The 16,170-nt window shown below is 48.0% G+C and overlaps 1 protein-coding gene across 1 annotated transcript in view; it reads right to left on the bottom strand.

The window, feature by feature from the left end:
* The window catches only part of LOC144481325 (rab effector MyRIP-like), a 334,837-nt gene that overhangs the window by 69,151 nt on the left and 249,516 nt on the right, over positions 1 to 16,170 (bottom strand). Inside the window, exon 4 of the mRNA XM_078200738.1 lies at positions 7,303 to 7,383. Coding sequence (XP_078056864.1) covers positions 7,303 to 7,383 — 81 coding nt within the window. The remainder of the gene's footprint in view (positions 1 to 7,302; positions 7,384 to 16,170) is intronic.

Raw genomic sequence — 16,170 nt, 5'->3', positions numbered from 1 at the left:
CGAGAGAGACGCGCAATGATGAGCAACACCAGAATACGTCAGGGTTTTATTTGCATGTGCTAAATAAATGACCGTGGTACACCCAAGGGTTTGAAGTGTAACTTTCCAAGATAAAAAAAATGAAATTTAGATAGTTCAAAATTCTAATCAGTTCAAACTTCGCTGTTTAGATTTAACTTCTTATCCCCACTGAAATAAGCATATAGTGATGCCTTCACCTAATAACTTCCCCCCTTCAATTTTGATGCCATTGTCTTAAACCATAGAATCCCTACAGTGCAGAAGGAGGCCAATTGGCCCATCAAGTCTGCACCGACAACAATCCCACCCAGGCCCTATCCCCGAAATCTCACATATTTACCCTGCTAATCCCTCTAACATACACACTCTGGGACACTAAGGGGCAATTTAGCATGGCCAAGCAGCCTAATCAGCACATCTTTTGGACTGTGGGAGGGAACCGGAGCATCTGGAGGAAACCCACGTAGACACGAGGAGAAGGTGCAAACTCCACACAGACAGTGACCCAAGCCGGGAATTGAACCCAGGCCCCTGGAGCTGTGAAGCAGCAGTGCTAACCATTGTGCCACCGTGCTGCCCAGTCTAGCGTCTTGTTCTACAGTTTCAAACCAGTACAAGTGGTCTTCCTGCCCTCGGTCCAGACAGTAGCTCTGCTCCTACACAGTGTCTCTCCAACCAGGAGTGCGGATTTGACAGAAGTCACCTATTCAGCGCTTCCCACACCCTATTCCCTAAAATGAACGGGAAGAGAGGCAGGAGGACCACAATTTGGGTTCACTGCTCTACAAGCCCAATTCTCCAGCCCATGCCTCAGTGAGAATCTGATTTGGCAGCCAAATCTTTTTAAAAGCATAAAAACTATGAAGAACAACAGATATGTGCAGGTCGAGAGCGCCAGGAGCAATGAAGGAGAAAATCGGCACCATAATCTGCCAAGGGTTGTGAGACACAACTCATATCAAGTAACAATCGACTTTCTTTACTTCAAATGCCAACACGATACTCTCTGAACTGATAAGAAAACATAGCAAGGTTGTGTGAGTTGCTTTAAATCTTTTATCCTTGCATCCAATTCAATTTATTTTCCAATACAGTGATGCTTGTATTTCAAATTTTTATCCAACACATTTGTTTGCTCATGCACCGTGAAGGGGCACTGTTATGACTCCATTACAGATAAGATCAGGGAAAGCGACTCAGTGGACTTATCCCACAGAACAATGTCTCCAAACCAAGCAAATTGCTTTCCCGCTGATGACAGACAAACTCTCTTTCCAAATCATATAATCAATCTGTAAAAACATAGGATTCACTGTGACCAGTGATTCTAATCGAGCTGCAACGTGCCTGCATCAAAGCTTTGGTTGTGTGAATTCCCCCAATGATTCGACACAGGTTCAATGCCACCTGAGTGTGTGTGTGTGTGAGTGAGTGAGTGAGTGAGTGAGTGAGTGAGTGAGTGAGTGAGTGAGTGAGTGTGTGTGTGTGAGAGAGAGAGAGTGTGAGTGAGTGAGTGAGTGAGTGTGTGTGTGTGAGAGAGAGAGAGAGAGAGAGTGTGAGTGAGTGAGTGAGTGAGTGTGAGTGTGTGTGTGTGTGTGTGTGTGTGTGTGTGTGTGTGAGAGAGAGAGAGAGTGAGTGAGTGAGTGTGTGTGTCCATCCTGTTTTGAGCTCAATCTTACATTGTGTAGGTCCAAGGAAGGTGGTGTTGATCATATTATTTGGCGTGGGAGCACTGTCTGATCTGCAGGTTAGGTGGATTGGCCATGTTAAATTAGGGGGATTATGTGGGTTTACAAGGATAAGGCCTGGGTAAGATGTTCTGTTGGAGATTTGGTGCAGAATCGATGGGCTGAATGGCCTCCTTCTGCACGGTAGGGATTCTATGATTATTACTGTCGCCTCGTACTGAACAAATGATGTCCATTTTGTAAACTGTACCACATTGCAGGCTATGACAAGCTGGGATATATGGAGCTGATTATATGATAAATAGATGGCATCATGACATGACACAGGGTAGCTGACGTGTTTTTTCATTGTTCTTTTTAGTCTCACTTGAGACCTGATTACTATTTAAACATAACACAAAGAGAAAGCTCTGGAAGAAGAGAAGCTTTTCATCTTTCTCCAATTGCAGCATAAAGTCAAACTGTGGCCATAATTCCACACCATCTACACTCTTCAGTATTGGATATACCTTCCCCATGTTCTGATTCCTCTTACCTACTGGGAGGACATGTTGGTGTAGGAGGAATGTCACTGGGCCAGTAATCTAGAGAGGTCCAGGTTAACATGCTGGGGCCATGGGTTCAAATCCCACCACGGCAGAATTTAAAGACAATTAACAAATCCTGAATTGAAAAGCTAGTCTCAGTAAAGGTGACCCTGAAAACATTGTCGATTGTTGGGGAAAATAAAACCCAGCTGGCTCATTCTGGGGAGGGAAATCTGCTGTCCTTACCCGATCCGGCCTACATGTGACTCCAGACCCACAGCAGTGTGATTGACTCTTAGCTGCCCTCAGGGGTGGCCCACCCCACCCATATCTCATGAATGGATATAAAAAAATAATCCTGACCCTTCCTCTTGCGGGAACAATCTCTTCCTATTGACGCTTAACGGCCTTCTCCAATGGTGTGGCAAGCCATGCGATTCAAAGGCAATTAGGGATGACGTGTTGTCCTTAAAGGGACAATCATCTTAAAGGGACAATCACCACAGATGGCAACAAATGCTGGTCTTGCCAGCGTTACCCACATCCTGAGAAAGAATAAAATAAATATGTTTAGATCCACAAGATCTTCTTGTAAACTGAGGGCCCATTGAACACTACTTTTTTGCCCAGTGTTCTCCAACATCAAAAGGCCATTGATGTGTTCAAAATTGGACACAATTTTTAGACCATTAAAAAAATGCACTGTGCTAAGACACAAGGACATACGGATAGAAGACGACATTTCTAGCTACCCAGCCCACTTTGTCACTTAGGTTCCATCCCCCCAGTGCAAAACATTAAAAATGATTCTCTTCCTCCCTATCTTAAATCTCTCAAGTTCTTACTGATCCCTGCTGGATTTATTGGTGACTATCTAAATTTATGGCCCCTGGTTTGTCCCCTCCACCCCCATACAACTATAAACACCCTCCCTGCATTTACCCTATCAAACCGTAATCTTAATCTCAAAGACTTCAATCGAGTCACTCAACAGCATTGTCTATTCTAGACAATCAGAGAATCCCTACAGTGCAGGAGATCATTCGGCCCATTGAGTCTGCTGCATGAATCCTGCAGCACAGTGCTGTCCACATAGCCACAGGGGTGCGACACCAGGGGGGGGAAGGTGACCCTTGTACACCCCAGTTCCAGGCGCTGTACTGATCTGAGTTGTTGACACAGGAGTGTCCATGGGCCCAGTATCTTACCCAGATCCTCTTCCTGGAACACACCATATTTACTTCCCTAGTCCCCCGAATGTACACATCTTTGGACAATAAGGGGCAATTTAGCATGGCAAATCCACCTAACCTACACATCTTTGGAGTGTGGGGGGAAACCTGAGCACCCGGAGGAAACCCACTCAGATACGGGGAGAACATGCAGACTCCGCACAGTCACCCAAAGCTGGAATTGAACCTGGGTATGTGGCACTGTGAGGCAGCGGTACTAAGCATTGAGAGCTCCCAGCCAGTTCAGCCTATCCTCTGAGTGCTTGTGTATTTTCTTTGTACTTTCCCCCGTGCCTTTGACATTCTTTTAAAATACGGAGCCCAAAACAGTCCTCAGTAATTACTTTCATATTTTAAAATGTCTCTTCTTACTTTTCTGTAGGGCAGTGGAAAATGTAGTGTCTTAAGACACTTCTTATAACTATGATTTCTCGGTGGTGAGTTGATGTTTTACATCCTCTATGGTAGTAATCTCTTATCCATTGCACATCCCATAATGTACGTTTGACTCGAACGGTGGCCTAACCAATTCTTTTGTCTAAATCCAACATTAACTTCCTACTTTTCCACTCTATGTCCCTATCTGGAAAGCCCAATGATATTGCTTTCTTTGTGGGTTTATCTACTTACACTTGCAAAGGATTACATATTTGAAGTCCTTCATTCATCTCTGCCCTCCAGTGACTTTCTATTAAGTCTTCAGTTTCTTTATCCTTTTTCTTTTCATATTAAATTACACCTGTCACCTTTCTTCCCCTTCAGCTAACATGACCATGTCTTACAGCATCGCTGCTTGTCAAGCCTTTGTATTGGAAGTAGGTTTGAGCCAGAGTTCTATTTCAGGGAGTAAAGGTGGGCCTACGCAGACCTCTGTGGCTCATTATTTCCAACTCTTGCCTAGTCTGAGCAATACCCTGTTCAGGAGCTTTGCAAACTCCAGCAATTCTCGGTACCTTCGCAACCCCCAATCCCCGTTTTGATATTTCTCCAAGCATCATGAGCTTTATCCAAGTCCATGGCTTAGAAAGTTTTCCAATTCTCCCTTCTAGGTGGCACAGTGATTAGCCCTGCTGCCTCACAGCGCCAGGGACCCAGGTTCGATTCCTGGCTTGGGTCACTATCTGTGTGGAGTTTGCACCTTCTCACCGTGTCTGCGTGGGTTTCCTCCGCGTGCTCTGGTTTCCTCCTACTGTCTGAAAGACGTGCTGGTTAGGTGCACTGGCCATGCTAAATTCTTCCTCAGTGTACCCGAACAGGCGCCGGAGTGTGGCGACTGGGGGAGTTTCACAGTAACTTCATTGTAGTGTTAATGTAAGCCGACTTGTAACACTAATAAATAAACTTTAAAAAAACTTAAACTGAATCGGTGCAGGTTTAAAGGGCCGAAGGGCCTGTTCCTGAGCTGTACTGTTCTTTGTTGTGACGCTAGCATCATATATAGCCCCTTCTTCCTCCACCTTGTCATCATCAGCCAGGCCTTCAGCTGCTGAGTATCTGGACGTGGGACAGCACTAATGACAGGGCAAAACAGGATACGTAGAATCTGGATGCTGGAGGTCAAATAGGGGACAAAATCCTATCAGCTTGCAAACCTGATCTTACATCCTATCTTGAAATGCAAGCAAGATCTTATAAGGCCCTCCCAAGGTTAAGAATAATACTCAAATTTTAAATGGACTGGAAAATAGAAATGTTGCTGCATGGAAAAGAAATGTTTAGCTTGACAGAGCAAAGCAAGCTTCATGAAGCGAGGGTAGTAATTAAAGAGACGTGGACAATCCACAATGCTGCTCATGACAACAACAGTGTCATAGAATCCTAGAATGGCCTATCACATAAAATGGCCATTCAGCCCACTCAGTCTTGGCTGCATCTTTCAAAGGAGTTAAAATAGAAACCATCACCAATGGGATGTGAAAGCTGTTACATTTAATTCGGTTGGATTTAATTATAAGGGCAGCACGGTGGCGCAGTGGTTCGCACTGCTGACCATTGCTGGCCTTGGGTGTTTAAAGTTTAAAGTTTATTTATTAGTGTCACAAGTAGGCTTACATTACACAGCAATGAAGTTACTGTGAAAATCCCCTAGTCGCCACACTCCGGCGCCTGTCTGGGTACACTGAGGAAGAATTTAGCATGGCCAATTCACCCTAACCAGATCGTCTTTCGGACTGTGGGAGGAAACCCACGCAGGCACGGGGAGAAGGTGCAGACTCTGCACAGACAGTGATCAAAACCGGGAATCGAACCTGGGTCCCAGGCGCTGTGAGGCAGCAGTGCTAACCACAGTGCCGCCATAGGTGACCGTGTGCGTGGGGTTTGCACGTTCTTCCCATATCTGCATGGGTTTCCTGTGGATGCTCCGGTTTCCTCCCACAGTCCAAAGACTATGGGTTAGGTGGATTGGCCAAAGTAAATTGCTCCTTCGTTTCAGGGGGGTTAACAGGGTAAATATGTGGGGTTACGGGGATAGGGCCTGGATGGGATTGTTGTCAGTACAGGCTCGATGGGCTGATTGCGCTCGTTCTGCACTGGAGGGATTCTATAAATTAACAATGAAGGAACTTCCCTGCTGTTCTAAAGGCCTCTTCGAAGGGGTGAAATGTGATCCCCGGCACTCCCACACCTGGCTCCGTATTTCCTGAGCTGCTAATCTGCCTTCAGCTGTGGGTTGTTGGGCCTCTGCAGATACATCGTGATAAAGCCCACGGCTCAATATCTGGGCAGCCTCACCATTCAGGAGCTGGATAAATATCCTGTGTCTCACTGGCACCCAAAATGTCTAACATTCTGCCCCAGAGTCTGGCAACTGCCCAACATTGGTTTATATGGGTGAGATCGGGTATTGACGTTGCACTGTTACAATGGCCAGAACAAGACATGAGGCTGTTAAATTGCAACTACAGCCAGGAGCTGGGAGAAGGTGCTGCCCTGTTTCCACTGGATGGGAGACCTCAAAATCTGTCTGGCACGGTGGCACAGTGGTTAGCACCGCTGTCTCACAGTGCCAAGGACCCGGGTTCAATTACCCAGCTTGGGTCACTGTCTGTGCAGAGTCTGCACGTTCTCCCCGTGTCTGCGTGGGTTTCCTCCGGGTGCTCCGGTTTCCTCCCACAGTCTGAAAGACGTGCTGGTTAGGTGCATTGGCCGTGCTAAATTCTCCCTCAGTGCACCCAAACAGGTGTTGGAGGGTGGCGCCTAGGGGAGTTTCACAGTAACTTCATTGCAGTGTTAATGTAAGCCTACTTGTGACACTAATAAATAAATTTTAAGTTTAAACTCCATCTACCTTTTCTTCTCATTCACAGAGTGGGGGTGTTGTTGATGAGGCCAGCGTTTACTGCTAGTCCCTCGATTCCCTTGAGAAGATGCTGGTGAGCCACCTTCTTGGCTACAGCTGAGTGGTTAGCTAAGCCATTTTATGGCAATTCCGACCCCGCCACATTGTCATGGAGCTTGGAGGCACATGTAGGCCAGACTGGATAAGGGAAGCAGATTTCCTTCCTCAGAGAAGATTAGTGAACCAGATGGGTTTTTACAGTGATCTGGTAGGTTAATGGTCACCCCGTTACTGAGGCTAGCTCTTTATTCCAGGTTTGCTGAATTCATTGAATTGAAATTCCCCAGTTGCCGTGGTGGGATTTGAATTAGTGACTCTGAATCATCACCCAGGCCTCTGGATTCTTAGTCCAACCACACAACCACTTTGCAACCTTATTTATCCCTGAATGTCATGCTGCGAATGTCACAGTTATCCTTGCAAATGAGTAAAGCACATGCTGAAAGATTATATATAAAACACCACAGCCTGTTCCGTGGCAATTTCAACCTCACCTTCAGTTTGTCTGTAGAATGTGGAGTCATTTCCGCAAACGCTCTCTTCATTCTCTTGGCTGTCAGTAAGAGTATTACCTTCTGCACGGAACACAGTGTTCAGGTCTTGAGTTAAGCAGTCTTATTGGAAAAGGGTAACCAATGAGAGTGTCAATTCAATGCCCAGGCAGGGCACAAGCATCCTAAGAAAAGCCAACGCTATAGTTAAGAAAGCACACCAACGCCTCTACTTTCTCAGGAGGCTAAGGAAATTTGGCATGCCCACTACAATTCTCACCAACCTTTATAGATGCACCATAGAAAGCATCCTTTCCAGATGCATCACAGCTTGGTACGGCTCCTGCTCTGTCCAAGACCACAATAAGAGCGGCACGGTGGCGGACTGGTTAGCACTGCTGCCTCACAGCTGCCAGGGACCCGGCTTCAATTCCGGCCTCAGGTGACTGTCTGTGCGGAGTCTGCACGTTCTCCCCGTGTCACCGGGTGCTCCGGTTTCCTCCCCCAGTCTGAAAGACGGGCTGGTTAGGTGCATTGGCCATGCTAAATTCTCCCTCAGTGTACCCGAACAGGCATCAGAATGTGGCACCTAAGGGATTTTCACAGTAACTTCATTGCAGTGTTAATGTAAGCATACTTGTGACTAATAAATAAACTTTACTGGAAGAAACTACAAAGGGTCATGAACGAAGCCCAGTCCCAGTCACACAAACCAGCCTCCCGTCCATTGACTCTGTCTACACTTCCCGCTGCCTCGGGAAAGCAGCCAGCATAATCAAGGACCCCATTCACCCCGGACATTCTCTCTTCCACCTTCGTTCGTCGGGAAAAAGATACAATGGTCTGAGATCTCATACCAACTGACTCAAAAACAACTTCTTCCCTGCTGCTGTCCGACTTTTGAATGGACCTAGCTTATATTAAGTTGATCTTTCTCTTCACCCTAGCTATGACTGTAACACTAAATTCTGCAACCTCTCCTTTCCTTCTCTACGAACAGTATGCTTCATATAGCGCGCAAGAAACAATACTTTTCACTGTATGCTAATACATGTGACAATAATAAATCAAATCAAACCAAACTACGGTCGCAGGATACTAATACCTCATCATGCAGATTTGGACTTATCAAAGGCTGGGTGGATCATTTCGTACAGGAGAGTGGACAGTTCACAGGGGGATGAAGACAATGAGGTTCCTTTGGCATTCACTCGTCTCGCTGGTGGGAGAATGATGGCAACATCCTGGAAAAGGCCAACTACCAACTATTTCTAGGAGTTTTCTATCAGCCTTGTAAACAGCCTTGCAATCTTTGATCCACCCTTCCCCAGGCAAATGATATTAAATGGCAGACGCTCCTTACAGCTGGAATTTCCAACTTCCTTCCAGAATCATAGAAAGGCTTTAGCATAGAAACAGACCATGCGGCCCATCGCTGTCTCTCTGCAAGAGCAACTCAACCAGTGCCACTCTCCGGCGATTTTCCTCACCACCCTGCATGTTTTTCCTTTCAGATAGTGATTCAATTCCCTTTGATTGAATCTGTCTCTACCACACTCTCGGGCAGTGTAATCCATATCCCAACCACTCACTGGATACAAATGTTTTTCCTCATGTTGCCATTGCTTCTTTTGCCGAACACTTCATTTCTCAGGGGAGGGGGTGGCGTGGTGGTATTGTCGCTGGACTAGTAATCCAGAGACGCAGGGTAATACTCTAAGGGGAACCAGGTTCGAATCCCACTGTGGCAGATGGTGAATTTAAACTCAATAAAAATCTGGAATTAAAAGTCTACTGATAACCATGAAACCATTATCCACTATTTGAAAGACCCATCTGGGTCACTAACGTCCTTTAGGGAAGGAAATCTGCCATCCTTTCCTGGTCTAGCCTACATGTGACTCCAGACCCACAGCGGTGAGGTTGCCTCTTAATAGTCAGGGAAGGTCCATAAGACTTAGGATCAGAATTAGGCCACTCAGCCCACTGAGTCGGCTCCACCATTCAATCATGGCTGATATTTTTCTCATCTGCATTCTCCTGCCTTTTCCCCATAACCCCTGATCCCCTTATTAATCAAGAACATATCAAAGAACAAAGAAAACTACAGCACAGGAACGGGCCCTTCGGCCCTCCAAGCCTGCACTGACCATGCTGCCCGACTGAACTAAAACCCCCTACCCTTCCGGTGTCTATATCCCTCTATCTGTCTTAAAGACACTCAATGACCCGGCCTCCACAGCCTTCTGCAGCAATGAGTTCCACAGATTCACCGCTCTCTAGCTGAAGAACTTCCTCCTCATCAGGTCCAGCCAGTGACACCCATATCTTGTGAAGGTATATAAAAAATAATCTTGAGCCTTCCACTTATGGAAATAGTCTCTCCTTATCTACGTTGTGCAGACCCCTCGTGGTTTTCAGCGCCTCTACCAAAACTTCCCGCTGCCTCAGAAAAGCAGCCAGCATAATTAAGTACCGCACGTGCCCCGAACATTCTCTCTTCCACCTCCTTCTGTTGGGAACTGATGTTGAGTCCCAAATGCCTGTATTTTTAGAACAAGATTAACCTCATGCCCACGTTGGCACATTTGCCAACAAGTGAACACTGAAGGGGCAGACAATAGACCCCGGAACATCCCGGACATTCGTGCCAGTGGGATCTTCCAGACCTGCCGTCGGGTAGTCAAGTTTTTAAAATATTTTGCAGTTGGATTAACTCACTTGAAATTCTACTTACAATTTTTAAAACAGAGTTAATTTGTGTTGTTTCCGGAGACTGTCTGCTGTGGGACTGCAGTGTCTGTCTTGTGTGTTGCCTGTAGCAGAGGATTCTTGAATTTCATTGCGCCTTCTCAATCTATAATAGCCTTTGGGCAGCATAGATCAATGGCAGAGCAAACAAGATCCCGCTGCCTCGGCAAAGCAGCCAGCATAATTAAGGACCCCCACGCACCCTGGGCATTCTCTCTTCCACCTTCTTCCGTCAAGAACAGCTGCTTCCCTGCTTCCCACCTGAATGGACCTACCTCGCATTAAGTTGATCTTTCTCTACACCCTAGCTATGACTGTAACACTACATTCTGCACTCTCTCCTTTCCTTCTCTATGAATAGTATGTTTTGTCTGTATAGCGTGCAAGAAATAGTACTTTTCACTGTATGTTAATACATGTGACAATAATAAATCAAGTCTATGTACTCTATGAATGGTATGCTTTGTCTGTATAGTGCGCAAGAAACGGTACTTTTCACTGTATACCAATACATGTGACAATAATAATCAAATCTATGTACTCTATGAATGGTATGCTTTGTCTGTATAGTGCGCAAGAAACAGTACTTTTCACTGTATACCAATACATGTGACATTAATAAATCAAATCTATGTACTCTATGAATGGTATGCTTTATCTGTATAGCGCGCAAGAAACAATAATTTTCACTGTTTGCTAATATATGTGACAATAATAAATCAAATCAAATCAATTTTTGTCTCTTCTTAACAATCCCATCCTATCCCCGTAACCCCAATTTACCTGCATAATTCCCCTGACAATAAGGGACAATTTAGCATGGCCAATCAAATCAAATCAAATCAAATCAAACCAAAGCAAACAGGGTCCTGTTGTGGATTTCACAGGGGTGAAGGGTGAATTCAACAGGAAACTCCATTGAGAATGGCAGGACCAGAAGATTCCACGAGCGGCCAATGGTGGGGTTCCTCCCGCCACCACGAACCACGGGTAAATCCTGCCCAACCACTTGTCGCCATGAACAGAACAGAACAGAACAGGCCAAAACACTTCATAGTCTAACTTGGTGAATGAAATTTCAGAATACGTATCACAAAGAAAATGAGTTCCCATTTCTTCCAATGGAATATCGATCCTCATACTATTGTTCGTAGCCACTTTTTTAATGGAATTCAGTGGGTCTCAGCACACTGATATATATAAATATATCTGACTCTTCACCAATCTCATCACCATCAATCACAAATATGACACTGGATTGATTGCAATCCCATTCTGTACTTGCGCAAACATCTGTCACACATTACTCCACACCCCCCCACCACAGCCCCCCACCACAGCCCCCCACCACAGCCCCCCCACCACAGCCCCCCCCACCACAGCCCCCCCCACCACAGCCCCCCCACCACAGCCCCCCCCACCACAGCCCCCCCACCACAGCCCCCCCACCACAGCCCCCCCACCATAGCCCCCCCACCACACCCCCCCACCACACCCCCCACCACAGCCCCCCCACCACAGCCCCGCCCACCACAGCCCCCCCACCACAGCCCCCCCAGCACAGCCCCCCCAGCACAGCCCCCCCAGCACAGCCCCCCCCACCACAGCCCCCCCAGCACAGCCCCCCCACCACAGCCCCCCCACCACAGCCTTATCTCAATATTCAGCTGTCAAGTTTTTTAAATGTTGGAGAAATTCTACTTGCAATTTGTAAAATAGTTAGGAGTTATAGTTATGTTGTTTACTTAGACTGTCTGCTGTGGGACTGCAATGTCAGCCTTTTGTGCTGGCTGTCGAGTAGGATTCTTGAATTTCACCGCTACTTCTTCATCTATAACAGCCTCGGGGCAGCTCAGATCAATGGGAAAGCAAACAGAATTCTAATATTCATCAACACAGCTTTTTCATCCAGCTATATGGATTGGTTAAAGCAGCATCTAGCTCATACCGTTCTTATCCTGGTCTCCAATCCCTCCATGGCTTTGACCTTCCCTATCGCTCATGAATACTCATTAAAACAGCTGCCCACCAGCATCCCATCAGCCTTCCAATCTTGCCTCATGCCAGTGGGATATTATGTCAGTCTGAAACCCAATTTCTACAGAGTGGTGAGCACAAGGCAGGCCACAGTTCACCAGAAACTTCAAGGTGAGTGTAACAGCTTTCTGCCATTGTGCTGCATTGCTCCTGATGCGCTCTCCATCGTCCTGCCGGGCCAGACCAGTTCCTGCCTCCATCTCCATGCTGAGCTGATCTTCATGAACCCTCCTGCATCGTCGTCTCAGATCAGTACAGTGCCTGGGGTTGGGGAGTACAGGAATCTCCTTGCCTCTGGTGCCACACAGCTATGTCTATCTGGACAGCACCGTGTAATGGGACTCAGGCAGCCACCGTGACCCCCGCATCGCTGGCCCTCCGTCTCCCCCCCACGGCTCGATTGCTGGTCCCCCCCATGCATTTTGGGCCAGCCTCGCTCTCCTCCCCCGCACCACCCCCCCCCCCCCCCCCCCCCCACAGCCCCTATTTCCTGACCTACTCCCCCCACCAGCAGTCCAGACCACCACCCCCCCCCCCCCCCCCCCCCACCGCACCCTGCCCTCCCCTGGCAGCCCCGACCCCCCTCCCCCTCCCCCCAACTGATGACCAGCCCTGATCGTTGGCCTCCCTCCTTCCCCCACCGATCCCGACTGCCCCTGGGGAAGCAATTCTCCCATCCTGCTGCGCTGATTTTTACTGCAGCGGGCCAGGAGATTCAAGCAGCGCCCGATTAGTACGTTCCGTGCTGGGCCTCTGGACCTGGGCGCGTCTCCCAGCGCCGGATTTATGGCGCCATCAGCTCTGCACTGGAAATAGGCCCAGAGCTGCATTAGAGATGCAGCTTCTAATTTTAATAGTATTTAAATGTAATTAGTGGGCCCAGGACTTAATTCTCTGGGCCCGCTAGCTCTCCACCTTCGGGGAGCTGGCGGCCTGACTCTGCTGGAGTGAAGGGGGGGGGGCAAGTGAGACCCCCCAGAGGGTCGGCATTGGGGGGGGGGGGGGTTGTCCCCTGGCCATTGGCACATTGGCATTGCCAGACTGGGCTCCCTGACACTGCCCACCAGGCATAGGGCAGTGGCAAAGGGGTGGGGCCTGATTGGGACGGGCCTCTGGGGGAACAATCTGTGGGGGTGGGGAGTCCCGCTGACATTCTGCAGTCAGGATCGATGGGGGGGCGGGGGGGGGGTGGGGGGGTTGGGAGGGAGGCCAGTGATTGGAGCTGGTCATCGGGGTGGTGGGGGGGGGCGGTTTCGGCCTGCCGGGGAGTCAGGGCTGCTGGGGTGGGTCCGGACTGCCAGGGTGGGGGGAGGGGAGAAATCAGGGAGTTGATTGGGACAATCGGGACTGGGGGCGGGGGCGAGGCAGGCCCGGGAATGCTTGGGGGGCCAGCGATTGGGCTGTGGGGGGTGGGGCGGAGGGTTAGTGACGCGGTGTCACAGGGCTGGCCAGCGATCGGGAGGCTGGCAGTGTGGGGCTGCGCTGATCTTGGCGCTGACAGATCGGCGCATGCGCAGTGGCCCACTCTGCGCTACGCTGCCGGCTTCTCCAGCGGGAATAGGCCCCACCCACTGATTTTCAATGAGATTTATGCTGAGGCACTCTGTAGTGCACAGAGGGTGGGAGATTCATTTTTAAACTCCCGCTGAAAAAACCAGCAGGAAATTCGATACTTAGAATTATTTTGGGAGGTAAGTGAAAAGGATGAACAATGGAAGATAGAGGGAAGACTGAGGGGAGGGAAGCTTGACCCCAACAAGGGGGTCAAAAGTATAAATATTGTGTGCTGGAAGGGGATAGGTAAGGACTCCAAGAGCTCCTGTATCATTCGCCTGTCCCCAGGGGAACCTGCCGCTGAAGGCTCACCAGAGTCTTATCTCCGGCAGAACTCGAAGATTCCGCCGGCAGGAAGGGGCCAGAAAATCCCACCCTTATTCTCAAAAATGGAGAATTCTGCCACGAGACTCTGGGCATTGCTTGCAGTCCCAGTTCTGTCCACCACAGCTTCTGGCGCTGTGGGAACTAGAGTTTTTTGATTTGATTTATTATTGTCACATGTATTAACATACGGTGAAAAGTATTGTTTCTTGCACGCTGTACAGACAAAGCATACCGTTCATAGAGAAGGAAAGGAGAGAGTGCAGAATGTAGTGTTACGGTCATAGCTAGGGTGTAGAGAAAGATCAACTTAATGCGAGGTAGGTCCATTCAAAAGTCTGACAGCAGCAGGGAAGAAGCTGTTCTTGAGTCAGTTGGTACGTGACCTCAAACTTTTGTATCTTTTTCCTGACGGAAGAAGGTGGAAGAGAGAATGCTGTCCAATCACATTAGCCTGTCACTCTTTCGGGGTGGGTCTTCGTTCTGAGTGAGGGACAGACATCCGACCTCCAGCTAATGAATGAGCCAGAATTAGTGGCCATTAATCCTTCAGGAGGCGGACAGGGAAACCCTACCATCCTAAAAATCCTGGACCATAGGTGGGAATCTTAGTATTACTTCCCCAGACATGTGTCAGAATAGGGAAGGAAGACAGGAAGACTAGCAAAACACAGAGCTAACGGTGTAGCGTCAGCAAGAGGCATTACATTGGGCCTTAGTCTCAGAGCTGGGATAGCTGGGGCCTGTTCACATGGTTCGCACTGCTGCCTCACAGTGCCAGGTTCAATTCCCGGGTAGGATCACTCTGCGGCATCTGCACGATCTCCCCGTGTCTGCGTGAGTTTCCTCCCACAGTCTGAAGGACGCGCTGGTTAGGGTGCATTGGCCATGCTAAATTCTCCCTCAGTGTAACCCGAACAGGTGCTGGAGTGTGGCGACTGGGGGATTTTCACAGTAACTTCATTGCACCGTGAATGAAAGCCTACTGGTGACACTAATAAATAAATATCCTGCAAAGGGAGATGACATTAGGGAGGGTGGCAAAACAGGTCAACGGCAAAGTGACAGGGAAGAATCTGGAGGGCGGGATTAGGAAAATAAAGCTAAGAGGTGTGGCTGCATTGCAATGAGAAAATAGCTGAAGATTAAAGTTGTACAGAGAAAAGTTAGGAAGGTGGATATGGAATAACCAAATGGGCCGGATATAAAGAAGAAAATACTCAAAGTGAAAGTAATTTAGATGAAGAAGGAATAGCTTTAAAAAGCAAACAAACATTAAAATGTGGGAAATAGAAATCACTTGGAACAATCCACAGAACGGAATTGATCTGGAATGAAAGCATGATCTCGAGACAGATGGGAGAGAGAAGTTCAGAACAGTTTCTCTCGGAGCAGGGATGTGACCTTATTTGACCTAACAATGAGAATATATTTCACAGCTGGCTACTGCTTCAAGCCTGGGGGTTAAACTGGGGCCTCCAGATCCCTCCGATCTCTTGGGTTTGTGCTCTTGGGAGGATTGGATTGGTGAATCGGCTGTGCAGCATGACCTAGGGATAGCGCTGTAAGCTCAGAGGGACAGTAGAGATTGATCAGTAAGTGAAAGCTAATGAAGGTGCATTGAATGAGACAACTCTAACATGGAGAGGTGTAGATCCTGGAATATTTCCCAGAGTGGGGAGCGGTTTGGGATTTGGACTTGGTAGAGATAGCTGCTGGGTAAATGAGGAACCAATTTTCTAATAAGTCCCGAAAGCTGGGAACTTTGCGCAGAACAGAACTCTTCACACGGGTCAGACGACCTGACCTTGAGGGCAAGTGTCACATTATTTACATTTATTCTCAGAGGGTGATAAATCATGTTCCCTTTACTGTGGAGATGCCGGCGTTGGACTGGAGTGGGCACAGTAAGAAGTCTCTAAACACCAGGTTAAAAGTCCGACAGGTTTATTTGGAATCACGAGCTTTTGGAGTGCTGCCCCTTCAACAAGTGAGTGAAGGAGTGGCGCTCCAAAAGCTCGTGATTCCAAATAAACCTGTTGGACTTCTCAAAATCTCGACTTCCGAGTTTGACTTTAACACAAACACACATTAACACAAGATACTTAACCAACAGATTGTCTTTATTTTACTTGCTAGCAAGGGGGAAGGTTCTTGACACAATGGGTCAGAGACACCATTCCCTCGGACAAAGAAAATCATCCT

This window comes from Mustelus asterias, chromosome 2 (genome assembly GCF_964213995.1).
Source record: "Mustelus asterias chromosome 2, sMusAst1.hap1.1, whole genome shotgun sequence".
In the NCBI taxonomy this organism is placed as follows: domain Eukaryota; kingdom Metazoa; phylum Chordata; class Chondrichthyes; order Carcharhiniformes; family Triakidae; genus Mustelus; species Mustelus asterias.
This window is presented reverse-complemented; position numbering and strand designations above follow the sequence as displayed.